The 16,205-nt window shown below is 43.0% G+C and overlaps 2 protein-coding genes across 2 annotated transcripts in view; one reads left to right on the forward strand and one right to left on the reverse strand.

Annotated features, from left to right (window-relative positions):
* Window positions 1–6,451, reverse strand: part of RSPRY1 (ring finger and SPRY domain containing 1) — a 45,283-nt gene extending 38,832 nt beyond the window's left edge. The window contains exon 1 of the mRNA XM_009319839.1: window positions 6,442–6,451. The gene's annotated coding sequence lies outside the window, so the exon portion shown is untranslated. The remainder of the gene's footprint in view (window positions 1–6,441) is intronic.
* FAM192A (family with sequence similarity 192, member A) lies at window positions 2,870–14,851 on the forward strand. Its single transcript, XM_009319828.1, has 6 exons — window positions 2,870–3,010; window positions 3,202–3,300; window positions 6,630–6,751; window positions 10,860–10,993; window positions 12,894–12,958; window positions 14,108–14,851. The coding sequence occupies exons 1-6, from the start codon at window positions 2,881–2,883 to the stop codon at window positions 14,323–14,325; spliced, it is 768 nt and encodes a 255-aa protein (XP_009318103.1). The 5' UTR covers window positions 2,870–2,880; the 3' UTR covers window positions 14,326–14,851.
* The last annotated feature ends 1,354 nt before the right edge of the window (window positions 14,852–16,205 follow it).

A 16,205-nucleotide genomic window follows, 5' to 3' on the forward strand; every position in this document is an offset into this window, starting at 1 on the left:
CGCCTTGGTGGGGAGCGGCTCTTCACCTCCGGCTGTCGGGGCGCTCCGGCCTCGGCGCGCAGCGCTTTATTTGATGCGGTGCGGGGAGTGCTGCCCGAGCTTCCCGCGGTGGTGGGTAGAGGGGCCCGTCCTTTGACGGAGGTCCGAGTGTATTGGGACGTACACGGGTACTCGAGCCGTTGTCTCTGCTCTGGGTCTGTTCCAGCCTAGGTGACGGCAAGGGCAGTGAAGTTTCATTTTTTTGATCCTGGGAATGTTACCAGCTGGTAGTACCGAAAGGTGCGGTTTACAGCCGTGGCGTACTGTACTTCCATCGGTTACAATGGCAGCGTATCGCTCGCTAGAATACAGTCCCCAGGCAAGAACGTAGGGGAACAGGGGACAGTTCCGTACCACGCGTGTTTTCTCTGGTCTGGAAGATTTTGCTTGTGTTTGAGATGGGGGAGGGCAAAGAATACAACAAGATTAGCAAACTTCATAAGTGCAAGTGTACTTAAATGCAATGCTGCTTGATTTTTACTTCCCCCCCCATCTTTGTGCCCCGGGATGTGGTTGTCAGTAAAGTTGTTATTTGCTGAAATGCGTTTCATCAGATGCCGCTTCCCAGGATTGTAGTGAAAATACCGTAGCTGTATGTCAAGTCATAATTAAACCTTCATCCACTTTGGGTATCTTAAAGTGTATTGTCTAAGGGAACTGGCAGAACCAGAAGGCAGGTGGTTTGCTGCTGAAGGCTTTAGTCCCCCCGTGACACCGTGCCCGTGCTGAATCCCTCTCTTTCGGTTTGTTTCTATGACTTTCTCTCACCATTGTATTGGAACCTTTCGTTTCCTCTCTAAATGGACGGGTTGAGATGACGCAAGTGGAGAACCAGGTTATCTTGTTTATACAGCACTTGGGTAGGAAAGCTGGCCTTGTGATTAGGACCTGTATTCAGGAGGGAGATTCAGTTTTCATCTTCTCTATAGGTTTCCAGCATGAACCACTTTCAGAAATGACACTCAAAGAGCAGGTGTTCCATGCTTTCTGGAAAGTGGGCTTGTCTTAGGGCGGATTTTTGTTAGATATTAAAAAAGAAACCAAAGAAAGAAAGAAAAGTAAAAAAAAAAAAAGAAAATCACCAGCCCTTGGTCTGTCCTTGCTTTCCCCAGTTCTTAAGAGAATCCGTTTGTCTTGTCGTCTTCTGATAACTCCCACCTTGAGAATGCATCCTGCTGTCACAAATATTTGTCCGGTGCTCTCACCTGGATTTCTCCCGAGACCTCAATTTGGCATTGGTATTACAAACAATACCCCACAAAAGCATCGGGTTTTGTAAGAATTTCAGGAGTCTGCTTCCTGCAGGAGTGGTTCCTTGTGGTAGGGAGGGAGGATGATAAAGTGGCTCCTTCCATTATTTGGGTTACTGCATCCTTCCCTCCCTGGAAGGGCAAGTGCTCTCTTCCAGTGCTGAAATGCAGGCAGGGTGAGATCCTAAATGAATAATGTTTGACAGTGCGGGGGGAAATCGTCTGTAGTCCTTGGGGTACGTGATGAAGTTATACCAAGGAAATAAGAAGAAACTAGAAAAACGTGTGAAGTTAGCATGACTTTAAATGAACAGCTGCGTTTATCTTGTGTTTACGTTCTACTTGCCTATACAGGCTCGATGTGAGACACAAAAACAGGCATTAATGCTTCATTCTGTAGCGCGGAGCTGGCAGAACAGATCTTGAAAGGGGCCACTTAAGACAGGCACAAGCAGTTTGTTTCATCCTGGGCTTACAGGTGTCAAGACCGTGAGTTTCCTTCTTAGGATGACTCCTCGGAGCATCTCCACCCTACCCCTAGTTTTGACATGGGTACCTGGCCAGCGCTCAGTGTTAGGACCTCTTGAAGCAGAGGGCGGGTGTCCTGTGTGAGAAGGGGCTGTGCTCACTTGGTCAGAAGTGCTGCTCCTGTTTTCTAACCCCAGCCCCATTTAAGCCCAAGGGAATTCCCTCTTTCACTCGCCTCTTGAACTCTGGGTAACCCTGACAGACAGCCGCCCCGCATCATCTGGCCAAGCCTAGCTCTCCCCAGAGCTGCAAAGAGGTTCAGAATGCTTTTGAAGGTTAAAGAGATTAGTTGCTAATTTCTGAAATCTCACTGTTAAGCACTTATAAATATACGTGTTCAAATCATTGAAAACAGGCAAGCTTTCGCGAGTTTTCACAGGATGGGCAAAAAGAAATTAGGTAAAGTGAGGGCAAAGTGTCGGATCCTTTCTCCAGAGCAGAGAAGTGTAAGAACTGAAATAAAGGGATGTGAGTGTAGGTGTGGGGTTTTTTAAAATTTATTTTAATTTAATTTTTATATTTCTTTCAGCAAGGTGAATCCAAGGTGGGCTGGGCGAAATTCCATTAAAATCATAGAGTCATTAAGGTTGGAAAAGACCTCTAAGATCATCAAGTCCAACCGTCAACCCAACACCACCATGCCCACTAATCCATGTCCCTAAGCACCTCATCTACCCGTCTTTTAAATACCTCCAGGGATGGTGACTCAACCACTTCCCTGGGCAGCCTGTTCTGATGTTTAACCACTCTTTCAGTAAAGAAATTTTTCCTCACGTCCAAAATGTGACTTTTAGAAAAGTAGCCTGAGGCAGACACCTAACAGGGAAGACATAATTATGAAGAAGAGTAAAGAAGGAGTAATAGGTGGTGCTGTTAGTCTTAGCAGTTGTGCGGTGAGTAGGTATCTCAATCAGTACTTACTATGTGGTCTTTAGAGAACTGAAGTTGTTATAAGTGCAGCGGGTCTGTTTTTCAGGATGTGTAGTAATGTCTTATGCACTGACAAGTGCAATCAGGCCCCTGGTGTCTTTCATACTGTGTTTTTAGGACGGGCTGTTCCACAATGGATGGGGGAGACGGTACTGCTGACCTTGTGATTAACAAGAGGTTTGTGTCTGAATCGGAGCTAGAGGAGCGACGGAAGAGAAGGCAAGAGGAATGGGAAAAGGTCCGAAAACCTGAGGATCCAGAAGGTATGGGCTAGATTTTAATAATTACAGGAAAGAGATCCGAGAATATTTCACTTTTGTGGAAAACAGAAATAAAAGGTAATAGCTTGTATTCTACAAGTTCAAAAGTTTTTTACATAAAGAAACTAAGAACTGTTGGTGATTTAGTATTTCTAACATATGGTCTCACTTTCTGATTTATTTCTTCCTTTCAGAATGCCCAGAGGAGGCATATGACCCACGTTCGTTGTATGAAAGACTTCAGGAACAGAGAGAAAAGAAGCAGCAGGAGTTTGAGGAGCAATTTAAATTCAGTAAGCACCAGCAGTTACTATTTTGAACTGAAACCCAGCAAACTGCATCTATTGTGTGCAACGGCTGTATACAACATCTGACTAAGGGACGTATCTGTGTGTCTTGTCTGCCTCTCTAAGAGATAAACAGAGGCTTCAGAAAAGTATTATTGAAATCTTGTATTTTTCAAGGATGGTGGATGTTCCTGCAGATCAAATATTGTTCTGGGCACCGAGGCAGCACTGCACACACGCGAAACTCAAAAGTTGCTTGCAGTTATGAAGCTGCATGCCTGTAAAGCGTGGAATACTAGGCTTATTTTGCACATTATATCAAAAAAAGCCCTGATACCAATCCATGGAAAAGTGGAAATGTAGCGTGGTTTTGTGACTCTTGAACTCATGCTTTAACACAAGACCGTCCTATTTGAATCAATAAAAAGAAATCTTCTTCCAGCAGCCGTTAGAGTTCCAAGCTGTGATTAGTTGATGCAAAAGTGATTTGAGGCTCAAGATTACTATTTGGAAGAAGTAAACATACAGGAGTTGATTAAAGAAGTAGATATTTAACTCTTCTAATGAAATGGAAACCTAATTTCTACTGATGTTTGAATTTCTGGTTTTATAGAAAAATCCTTTGCATTGTATCACCTGTATATGGGCTGCTGAGTGCAAAGATGATAATGAGAACTAGAAAATTATTAGTCAACCATTTGGGGAAAAAGGGAGCTATTGGCTCTATCTAAAGAGAAGTGAGGATGATACTGTGGGACTCCATTTTAAGGTGCGTTCTGATCGATTTTGGTTCTTTAGCTGGAAGCCTTACCCTCAAACTGTTGTGTTCTTTAAGCTCCAGTTTGCCTAACTGGGTTCCATCTAGAATTTCTCTTGTATTTGCGACGCAGCAGAACTGTTTCACCTTTAACTGTGGCACAATCTTTGAGTTCCGTTAGATAACGCTCCCTGCCCCTGCGGACGCTGTCGAGTGCATTACTGACTCCCATGATTGCCTTTCCTGTTCTGTAGTACATGCTTTTAGAATCGTTCCCGTAGCCCAATTTCTTTGGGAGGAGGTAAGTGGGAGGAAATGACTAACTAAAGATCGGTGATGGGTGCACTGTGGACCACTAGTTTACCTCATCAGAGTTCGGCCCAGTTTGGCCACTTGTGACAAGATTTGTCCCCTAATATGCTTGAATTTGCCTTAAAACGTTCATAAGTATTCTTTCTATCCGTGGGAATTTTGGAGTAGAAAACGAGTTTAGTGCACTGTCATTCTGATCAGTCAGAACTGATGATGGGACTTGGGAGGAGAAACACCTTAATGCTGCAGAATTGTGTTTGCGTAAACACACAAACTTAATTGCTCTAAACCTTTTGTGTAGATAAAAACCGGCACACAGACTAGCTGTTCTTTCTGCTAGGTTATTCAGCACTGCAAGGATGTCTTCCTTTTCAAAGTAAAATAATTTTAGTGGAATGTTACAGCATTTAAAATGAAAAATAGTACTAGTATTCTCTAAAATGCAACTTTAAAAATTTTCTTTCTGAAAAAAGTTTACTTCAGTAAACTTTCAATCCAAGTCATCTTTGGAGGTGTGACTAAGCAATTCTTGTCCAAGTAGCCACCAGAAGACTGACTGCTATCAGCCTAGATGGGAAAGGCTTCTAATAACTGCCGAAATTAATTGTTTCCCTCGACAAGTTATATTAGATCTGCAACGTCTTCCCTTTGGTTCAGGCAGGAAACCTGTAAACCCAAGTACTGGAATGAGAGGCATCCCTGAGAGGGTGTAACTGAGAAGTAACCCAACCGCTGCTTTTGAGGCAACCCTTGCAGAATAACAGATACCTGCTAACCAGGAGAACAAAACCTACTGCAGACTATTTAGTAGGGAATCTCAATAATATCAGCCATAAGGATCTCTATGGCTGCTTCTCTTAGTTTGCAGATCAGGCAGGCAGAGAATGAAATTAATTCATGTCACTCGCTTCAAAAAATGTCCAGAGTTTCACGACTTCTGCTGTCTGTTTGAAGGGGCCCTCAGCAGTAGTGGTGAATGCTACAAGTTACTGTTTAAAGATTTGCGAATGAGCTCTGCATTCTTAGAGTTGGAAAGAGTAGGGATCAGCCTTTAAAAAGTAACCTCAAATAATAATTGATTTCTGGAGCTTTTCTGTCAGAGACAGACGCTTGCCAATTATCAGTGTAAATGGATTTCTTAGCTTGCCATTAAACTTGACTATGTGGGTGAAGATTTAAAAAAATACATCGACCTCATGTAAAAGCCTAAAAATCCTCTTACGGAATTAAGCTCTAATGAAGACTAAAGGTGATATTTGGATTTCTCAGGATGACTACAAAGAGCAAGACTTGGTCTTTCTAAAAAATATTTTTTATTACCTTTCTAACGAAATCATTTGACTGAGAGATGTTGAACATTTGCAGAACAGAAAATAAAAGACCTTCCTACCACACTAGTGTGTGCTTTCCTTAAAGTAGGGTAGCGTGTTTAGAAAGGATTTATTTTTATTTGGAAGTTAGGAATTGTCTTGCTTCTACTTTTTTTTAAACAGATGTTAATCTGCATTAAGTTACTGATTGTTTGCTTTAAGAAAATGTACTTCCTATTTTGAGGCAAGATTTATGGGGAGAAGTAATGTGTTTTTTTCCAGTTATTGGTTGGTTTAAGCACAGATTCTGAGGAGACAGGCTTAAACTCGGTGTCTGAAACCAAAACAACAAATATATCACTGCTTAATGTGGTTATTCCTTGCTTTGTGTAACCTGTTCCAAATGGCGTTTCAGAACTGCAGAAAGGCTGCTTGTGTGAAAACTTGGTCAATTTTCCTTCATTATGTCAGCAAGTCCAAAAGCATTTCATGGCTTCCTATGAACTGTGTCTTGCTTTTGTCTGTAGTAATAGCGTTGTGTTCAAACTGTGTTAGTTTGTTGTAGTTTGTGTGCTTGACTGTGTAAGAGTTTTGGCTTGTTAGCATCCCGTATCATTAACCGGGAAGTATTTTTACTCCTTAATTACAGAATCCAGCAGATAGCTTGTGGGGTTTGCTTTGTACCCTTTACTTGGCACGACAGCGTGACTGCTGGAGTACCCAATTCACTCAGTCACCCAGGACGCTACTCCCTGCGTTCCCAGTGACTTTGTGCAAATTGTTCTACCTCGGCAGTATTAGAAATGTCATATGCGAGATGTGGACTCTTACCTACATTTATGGGGCAGTTTGAAATCCTCGGAAAATGTTCTAAGAGAATGGGAAGTAACGCAAAATAAATGGCTGCTCCCTAAGTGCTTTTAGCTTATCAATATGCATTCTTTTTCTTTATTCAGAAAATATGGTGAGAGGCTTAGATGAAGATGAGACGCATTTCCTTGACGAGGTTTCTCGGCAGCAAGAGCTACTAGAAAAGCAACGAAGAGAAGAAGAGCTGAAAGAACTAAACGAATACAGAATATCCTTTGCATTAAAATGGCTGGTGGTTATATAGAGGAGGATAAGAGGCTGGGCTGTAGTTTTATTTTGTCGTTGACATTCTTTCTATAAAACTGCTTTACAGAAGATGTACAATGATAGACTTTTAAAGTTTAATGTTTTCATTGTAGCTTGGATCTCCCACTGTAATGTTTGATATCCCCCCCCCCAACCCCCACATGTCTTTGGTACTTTTTTTTCCTTCTCCCCCTCCCCACTGTTTGGGGTTTCGTTTTTTTTTTTTTCCCCTGTTATTGAGGGCATAAAATACCCTAGCTATAATACCATAGCTATGGTACCATAGAGAAAGAGAACATAAAGGCAAAACAGCGTATTGCTTCTAATCTTTTGCTCTTGTTTTCTTACTGAAAAGTAAATGTTCTTGTTTGTTTTTTTTTAACTGCCTATTGGCTGTTTTTAACATACTTGTTTGAAATAATGTTTGAATTGCTCTCTCTGTTGTTATTCTTGAAGTATTAGCTACTTTCTCCCTTGCTGATAACTGCAGGATGAGAAATTAAATACATCTGTGCAGATGCGCTGACTTTCTTCTGGGAAGTCAGTGCCCATGGAGACTCAGCTCCTTTGGGTAATACAGACTTTTAAGCAGTACTAAGAGCAGGACAGTTTGGCTTTGCTGTTAAATGCCAAATTTTCATGAAGATGTGCTAGAAAATAATATAGGGTGCTTTTTGTCTCTAATCAGTGCCAGTCAAGGGAGGTTGGAATGATTTCAGGATTTCTGTGCTAAGCTAAATGTTGTTTTTTTGAGGTTTACTGAACCTGTGCAGAACCTGATGGTTTCTTTGCCTCCTAATGAAAACCATTGCTTTTAAGTCATCACTGAACAAAGCACAAGTTCTCAAGGATGCTTTAGTATAAATGAAAGAGTTTGTGGACACAAGGAGGTGACCCAAAACAGTCAGCAAAAAAAGCTGAATAGTGCCAATGCTACAAAGACCTGCAATACCTTGTATTAGTTAATGTTTTACAACTCGGAGCGTGTGCTCTGTGAAGAGCATCTAAGTTATCTCAGTAATGCCTTTATGAAAAAGCAATACTGATGCATTTTTTTTTTCTTCAGAAATAGGCTGTAGTTGGTTGATGGATTTGGAATATTTTCTTGATTTGTTGGATCTACTAATGGGATGTTCATGGGATATATTTAGTTTCGGTGATGGTTGCTTGCGGGTCTGGCTGATGCAGGGATTTGCAGTATAAGAGTGTGTTGTGGAAGCAGCTGACAGTTCTAGTTAGGTCACATATGTCTGGGGTGAACCATACCGGCCCAGAGGGAATCTTATGTTGTCTTGAATTAGCCACATTACACACTGATCCCTGAATTTACTGAGCAGGGCCTGTTCAAGATGTACAGGCCGTCTAACCTCAGTCTTTGCAGTCTTAGTAATATCGTCTGGCTCTCTATCTGAAGTCTTGCTGTAAATTAAACTGTAAAACTTATTGCTGATGGGGTGGAGGAAGGAAGAATGTTTTATAGTCACCTCATCTCACGAGAAACTGAGAAGTTTTGCCTATTCTGTTTCCTTTATTTTTTTTTTATTGAACCATAATATTTCAAGCAACCTCAGTGCAACTTGCAAAATGACTCATCTGTGTTGGAAATTTTTGGTGGTATTCTTTTAAAATGCAAAAGGTGTTTTTGCATCTGCAGGTTGTTCCTAACGGTTTATCGCTACAGTGACAAAAAACAAATGCGCTGGATCTATAGGTACTGTTCAAGTGCTCTTCCAAACTAATAAGAGGAATGTCAACTCAGTGGGTTTGATTATTTGATCTTTGTCCTGGTAAAACATCCAATTTAAGCTACCCAGAGGCATTAATTTCATGGTAAAACCTCCATCAATATTCAAGTACAGAGCTTTTTTTCTTTCTTTTTTTCTTCATTTTTTAGGTTGAACAGTCATGAAATCATATACCTTAAGGTTAAACACGCCTTGGAATATTTTAACGCGCTCTCGAGCATAAGAAATTCATATGCATGGATGCATAGGAATTTTACTTCCTCCTACATGAACAACTGGGGTTTTTTGCTCCTTACCCTATCCAGACCCCACTGGACTGACAGTGTTTAAAGATTTACAGGTATTTTTTAAGCCAGTTCAAGAAGCGTTCGAGAACAACATCCTCTTGTCTTAAATCCTATGTAAATGTAGGAAACGTCCCCCTCCAAGAAGCAGGCTTTACTGTAGGACAGCTTTTTTTAATGCAGTTGATATTTAAGATTGAGAGGATTATTTCTAATGCAGTCTTCCTGAGAGGGGACACTTCTTGGCTAGGTATAATGTTACATTTGCTAATGGCAGCAGTACGTAAAATCTGTGTTAAAAATGTGCTGTGTCTCTGGTAGTTGAGGAGTGTTAGGAGAATGGCGTCCTGGATGGAAGTGAAAAGCCTGTAATTTGGTACCTTTTAAAAGAAAAGTCTTTGGGTTCCTCAGCCAGGCTTTTGTAGGCTGGTATTAGAATATAACAAGGTAACGAACCTAAATGTGGAAGTTGAACACTGCAGTGTGTGGAATCGTGGGTTGCAGCATCAAACTGTTCGACACACCAAGCTTTCAGATTGCTTGTGATAGCCACAGGATGGCACTCCTGTGCCATCGTAAAACATAACTACAATTGAACAGTCTGGTTTTGACTGAGAAGACTTTCAGTTGAGGTAGGGAGCAGTCTGGGTTACTGCTGTATCCTTAGGAAAATCATGTAAGGAATGGCATCTGAACACTCCTAATTGTAAAGCGATTGGAGGCTTGGAGTGTGTCACTTCAAAGGAAGGTGTAAGAGGTTTTGATTTTCAGATGTTCAGTGGGGAAAAAAAACCCCTATGACTTCAAATATATGGTCCATCAATACGAAATTCACTATCCAATATTTATCTGCAATAACTGGGGCACCTGTGAAGCTCCAGCTTGTGGTTATGTCACCTGATCAGCGGAATCGTAGTCAGAGAAGAAACTGGTAGAAAGCTAGATTTAGGGTTATAAACAAATACCCTTTTAAATTAGGTTGATTTGCCTTTGCTATGTGCAGTTTAAAAGTTTTGCAGAAGCTTTTGTGACTCCACTGGCACCTCATTAACAAGCAGGATCTTTGACGGACCTCGCTTCATCAGATACAGCTGGACACTAAGTCTGTTGTCAGGGACAGGACTAGATCCTGCCACAGAAGGAGACCCGTTCAGCGTGTGTGCAGAGTGAGCGTGCCTTAATAACAGACCAAGCTCCTTCTTATCCCGTCTGAGAACCTGCTTAAGCTTCTCCACCTCATTATAAGTTTCAGCTGCATCCCACCTTGCTAACACTGTTTTAAGCTACTTAGTTTTTCTGTGCAGTCGCAGTCTTTTTGGGTGAACGTTGGACCACGTGTGCCCTTAATCAGATCTGTCTCCTTCCTCTCGGGGTTGGTTTTCAAACCGGCAGTGGGGCCTTATGGCCCTTACAAAGAGGTGAGCTGAAAAGTTAGAGTGATAAATACCAAACCAGAAAATTGAACTGGTTTGCTCTGGTAGGCTGAAGTCTGCTGGGCTCAGCAAAAGGAGGGTTTGAGGAGGGAAGTACGTGGGAAGTAAGCCCACGTACTGCTACTTAGCTTTTTTGGTAAGGATTAAGGGTGGAAGCAGCAAATTTGAATTACGAATGTCTTGATCCCCATAGAAGAGGGAAATAGCGTATTGCCTTTTTTTTTTTTTTTTTTCTTTTTTGTCCAGTCTGACCTTTTTCCTGTTCTAAGACCTTCAGGAAAAGGCAGGACGGTGAGTATGTTTATGGGTGCTGAATGTGTCGTGTGTTGCGCCTTTCTGACTTCAGAAAAGCAGCTCCTAGTCTGCTGCCTGGCCATCTTTACAGGGAGAGCTGGTATTGATAGCCGAGAGAGCTCCGAACCCAGAGGGTGAAGTCTCCTCTGTCTTGGCCGAAGGTGCCAGCTAAATGTCATTACAAATAAGTTTATTTTGATAGAATATGTGAATGAACTTTGGTCGCTGCTGTCAGCAGAGCTGGCTAAATATATCGGAGAGGAAGTGTCTGTTCTCTCCATTCCTTCCCAGTTGATCCTTAACCCTTAATTCACAGCACTCTCACTAAAGTGGGAGTCAGTATGGACCCAAAGAAGGAAACTGAGAAGAAATTGCCCATGAAGTCAGTGGAAAACAAGAACAAATTCTCTCAGGCAAAGCTGTTGGCAGGAGCTGTGAAACACAGAAGGTTAGTTTCACACCTCTATAAATTCATGAGGAACGGAACCCAGTTAGCAGTGTAAAGGGAGGCAGGCCAAAACTGCTTCCAGAGAGTGAGGTGTGAACTTTAGTCCTAAAGAAAAAAGGGGGGAGGTATAAGAAAAGACCAGCCTTGCTTCTATAGGCTCTCAAAAACTGTGGGAAAAACATGAAATAATTCAAATAGATAAGCATGTGTAAAGCAAGTGGGTAGACTCTTCATTCTAGACTGCCAGGCTTGGGCAATCCTGCTTGGGGATCTAGAGGGAATCTATTTTACATCTCTATTTGTAGATATCGGTGTCACCTCACTCATGTAATTTCATTCAGGTTTGTATAATTTATCAGCCGATTTTATCTGTGTCTAAAATGGATTGTTTTAATTGCTACTGGGGGCAGCATGGGGGAGACATAGGTTACAAGAGAACAGCTTTGCGTACCAATTTGATCCTGAGGGCATCAGGCAAACTTCCCTTGTTCCTTGCTGATTTGCACTGATACATCAGCACCCTTTCCATCCCAGGGAGATGGCAGCTGGGTTTGTGATCTGTTTGCTGTTTTGATCTTGGCCTGCAAACGCAGCTGCTGGTGTGCTACAGGTTATGGAGAAACTAGGCATGTGGGACCAGACTTACTTCCCACAGATGAGTCGTCTAATACTTAAGATGATTACTGACATCTAGAAATTCAGTCAGGGTTTTTGAACCTGTCCCAGGGAATGAGAGATTATTTTAGAAGCTTGTCTTGTAGGGTGATGTTTAGCTCCCAGTACAGCAGTAATTGCATGTCTGGAAATCAAAGTAAGCACTTCTACCACCTCAGGTGTGCGGGGTTGAGTAGTTGTTTAGGTTTTTTGGGAGGAGAGAAGAAAAACCCTGAACTGATAACAAGCAGCCAACAATGGTTTTTTTTTTCTTGTAACTGCTAGTACTTAACCCAGTAGGATGTAGAGAAGGAGCTGGCATGTGGTTAATGGCAGATCTAAAGTCTGCAGATGGCATCTGTTTGAAGAGAGCATCTTAACTGACATGTCAGTGCCATCGCAGACTTGCTTTGCAGTCTTCTATTTTTGCCGTCTTATCTTCTGTTGCAAACTGGCCAAAACCAAGTGTAGCATGAGTTCAACATCTCCTCTCTGAGCTTTGTTGTTTCCTGTAAAGGATGTATTACTATTAAAACCTCCCCGCACAGAATAACCTTTCATCTGTACTGCATGTTCTGACAGGGACAGAAAAGAGTTAATGCATAAAAATGCTCATACTTCATCACTTCAGTTCATCACAGCTGAAGCTGGGAAGCATTTGTTGCTGTGGATGGCTTAGGACTAGGAACATGCAAGAGGGGGCAAAAGAACCTGAGCAGTGACAAGGAAGAGCTATAGAAGTTCTGAAGAGTCAGAAGTCCAAGTAGCGCGCCTTTCCCCCAACACCACTTTGGACCCAAAAAGGACCCCTTTCTGTTTTAGGTCAGACACTGCAGCTGTGTGTGAAGTGCTGCAAAACCTACTGGGCTTCTTAACTGGGTGCGAGATTTCTAGATGTTTTAGAACGGGCTCTCTAGGTGCTTGAAGGAGGGGAAGGAAACCCCGGAAGGGGAAAGACACCGACATTGCACCATCAAGTGTGGGGTGGCTGAAGCTCAGGTAGGCATTTCTCCAGCTGAATAGGCAGCTCAGGGTTACGGTGTAAGAGGTCTGACTTGGACTCCCAGAGGCGTGTTTCTGTTTCCCAGGTTAAAGCCCCAGTTAACAGCAGCTAGAAGTGGTGATGATCATCGAGGGACCCTGCTGGCATTCGCTGTAGCATTTGGGGCAAAGATGTGACTTTAACGTCGCAGTAATTAAGTGGTTGCTTATGAGGAACAAGACACTTTCTTATTTTTTTCCACAGTTCAGATGGTGGTAACAGTGTGAAGAGGTTGAAACTAGATGCTGATCATGATGAAAAGAATCAAGGTATGTCCTGATTACTGCATGTGGGAAGCTGGCTGTCTCTCACCTGAACAGCAGCTGACTTGGTGTTAAATCTGATAGAGGATTTGCTTTTCTGCTCCTTCATTATGCAAGACAGCACAGACTGCGGTTGGCGTGTTCTCTCTTAAAGCAGTAGAAATGGTAACTATAGGCGCTGACAGCCTTCATAGAAAATACGGCTGGAAGGGACCTCTACAGGTCACCAATCTATCTATCCCCTGCCTAAACCATTCCTGGCAGATGTTTGTCTAAGCTGCTCTTAAATCTCCACAGATAGAGACTGTGCACCCTTCTTAGGCAGTTTATTCTAATGCTTAACTGATTTTACCCTTAAAGTGTTTTACGTGGTAACTAAGAGGAGTCTCCTTAGCTGCATTTCGAGCCTAGTGCTTGTCCTGTCGACAGGAGACATGGAGAACAGATCATCCCCTTCCTCTTCACAGCAGCATTTGATGTATTTGTATACCTCCACTATTAGCTTTTCATGCTACGAAGTGATCTTGTCCATCCTGAAACCAGTTTGTTTCAGAAAATTATGGGGAACTAGAAGAAGATTAAGTTGCATTTCAGTCTTAGCTGTCAAGGCTGCAGCTGACTTGCTGTCAAGATACTCTGACACAAATAGGGTGAGCTGCAGTTGTGCAGTGACAACCCAAGGCGCTTCCTGAATCTCCTTCTGTTCAGTAAACTTTCAGAACACTGGAAATAATTAGCCATGGAAGATGGGAGACGTTGACTAGCAGAGCGATGGAATAAAACTTCTCCCCAACTATGTTGTTATATCACAAAAAAATATCCAATTACACAAAGCAGAGCTATTTATTCTTATTTAGTGGGTTTGGTATTTGACAAGCATCAAACTGACAACTTAAGAATAAAAATCTGTAATGCCAGCATAGAGCTGGGCTTAAACTAGTGATGAGGAAAAAAAAAAAAAAATCCCCTGAGGTAGCAAGTCCTTCCTGTCAGAATAGCTTTATTGCAGCATAAAGCTGCCTTATGCTTTAATTACACCCTGCAATCATCCACCGCTGATGTGGCAGTAGCAGGTGAATGACACGTGGCAGTTCCTGGGCTGATTAAAAGCCCTTTCCTGCATTCTCCTTTTTGACTGAGGTACCTCTCTTTCAGAAAAACCATCCTGTGTTCCCCTGGGGAGCAGCTCAGTGGGAGGCTCCACGGTCCACTGTCCCTCAGCAGCCGTGTGCATTGGGATCCTGCCTGGCCTGGGCGCCTACTCGGGAAGCAGTGATTCGGAGTCCAGCTCGGATAGCGAAGGCACTATTAATTCCACTGGAAAGATCGTCTCTTCTGTCTTTCGTAGCAACAGTTTCTTTGATGGTCCATAATGAAATCCCTCCGTGTGTAATGTAGTGCAGAGTATCTTCCAAAGCCCTGATGGATGCTTGATGCATCCTTCTGCCCCAAATATAATCTTTCTAGCTAACCTCTCAACTTTAATACACTCAGATACTCCTAAAATAACTCATTATATCTTCCCCGCCCCCCAACTTTCCATTTCTCGGGTGCATACTGAGCCTGGAAGGAAGGCTGCCATCCTAAACCAGAAGGCACACCTAGTAATGTAACGAAGGTCTGAGGGTAGGGAGGAGAGAGCTTTATCTTTTAAAATTCTTATGGAAAGAAAGAATTCTGGTGATCTAAGAAGTTTATACAAGACTTAACAGGCAAAAAATACTCTCTTGAAGCACTGAAGTCTTGTAGAAACAGCCATGTGTTCTGTTTTAAAATGTCATTTTTATTCTGTATTTGAGAAATGGGGGCAGACAAAAATCAAGCAGATGGTGAAGTGTAGATTGCCATGACACTGTAAAGAAGTTTTAGTGTTACATGATTAAAGACATTCTGAATGCATTTTTTCTATCTCGGCTTGTGCCATTCATAATTGTTCCCTCTCCTTTAAGCAATTTCTGCTCTACCCAACCAGCCCCTTCCTCAAACCGCCGTCCAGAAGTGCAAGCCAGCCTCCTACAAATGCAGAGATGGTGATGGAAAACTCTTGTTCTGAGTGAGTTCAGAGGAGCTGCAGTTGGCTGTTCTGCTCAGAGGCCGTTGCTTCTGCACCGGCGCTTGACAGTGCAGGTCATTCAGCTTTTCTTGCAGCAGTGTCCTGAAGAGCGTGAATCCAGAGCGGGCAGGATACCCCAGTTCAGCCAAACCGCTTTGTGCAGAAGCTGGAGAACTCCGCCATCCTTTGCAGTCGGTGGGTGTTGAAGTTGCATTGGATTTAAGAAAGCTTACGTGGGCGTGTTTATGGGTGGTGTGGACCGGGGAGCCAGGCGTGAGCGCGAAGTAGGCTGTGAAAGCCGAGGTCCCGTCCTCTTCATCTCTGTGTGCAAACAGAGAGGTCGGTGGGTTGGAACAGCTCAGCTTGACTGCTCAGAGGTGGAAATGTCTTTGTGACGGTCTCCCTCACAGCAGTCCTGCTCTACGTACTGCACTCGGAAGCGTACGAGCTTCTGAGAAAACCGCTGGTGTGGGCGTACCGAAGGGCGGTTACCTGAGCGTGACGCTAAGCAACTTGGAAGAGAGCAGCTGGGGTAAAAGCAGTGAAAACTGAAGGCCTTTAGTAGGATTCATGCCTTAGCTTGAGTGCTGGACTTTCCCAAAGGAAACAAGGAGAGTTATGCTCACAGTGAAGCTATCCTTAGCCAAACACCCCTTATGGTTGCACAATCCTGTTCCACAATCAGATCCTTACAAGCACACTGTAATTCCTCCCCTGTTCTTCTGGGCTGCCTGGCGCCTCTTGTGTTTGCTCCAGAGTTGCTCCTACCTCTTCTCTAGCTACTGCAATTATGGCGCTTTCAGGTAGAAAATAGCTGGATCTCTTGCTGCCTCCCTAATGCTTTGCTTTTGATGACTTTCATCATACTTAGCTATGGAGTGAAATGGAAGCGGTGCACAGAAAAAATGCCTGTTTTTCTTGAAAATTGCATTTGCAAGAGCCGTGAGCAGTTGGAGTGAGAGATGTAGGTGTCCTTCCCTGGCATTAAGCTAGACCAATAATCTAGAGAGTCAGAACAGCCCGGCCCGGCTGTGAGCACACTGGGGCCATTTTCCTGAGTGATATTTTGCATAACTGCAGTCAAAATGGTTGATTTAGACAGAAATTTATAGTGGGATGTGGCAGCCAGTTGCGGGCAGGCGTCGTGGTGGTGGTCCACAGGGGCTGCAGGTGAGATCAGGAGGGGGCGACGGTCGTTAC

The sequence above is a fragment of the Pygoscelis adeliae genome, unplaced genomic scaffold, assembly GCF_000699105.1.
Source record: "Pygoscelis adeliae isolate BGI_AS28 unplaced genomic scaffold, ASM69910v1 Scaffold390, whole genome shotgun sequence".
Lineage (NCBI taxonomy): Eukaryota > Metazoa > Chordata > Aves > Sphenisciformes > Spheniscidae > Pygoscelis > Pygoscelis adeliae.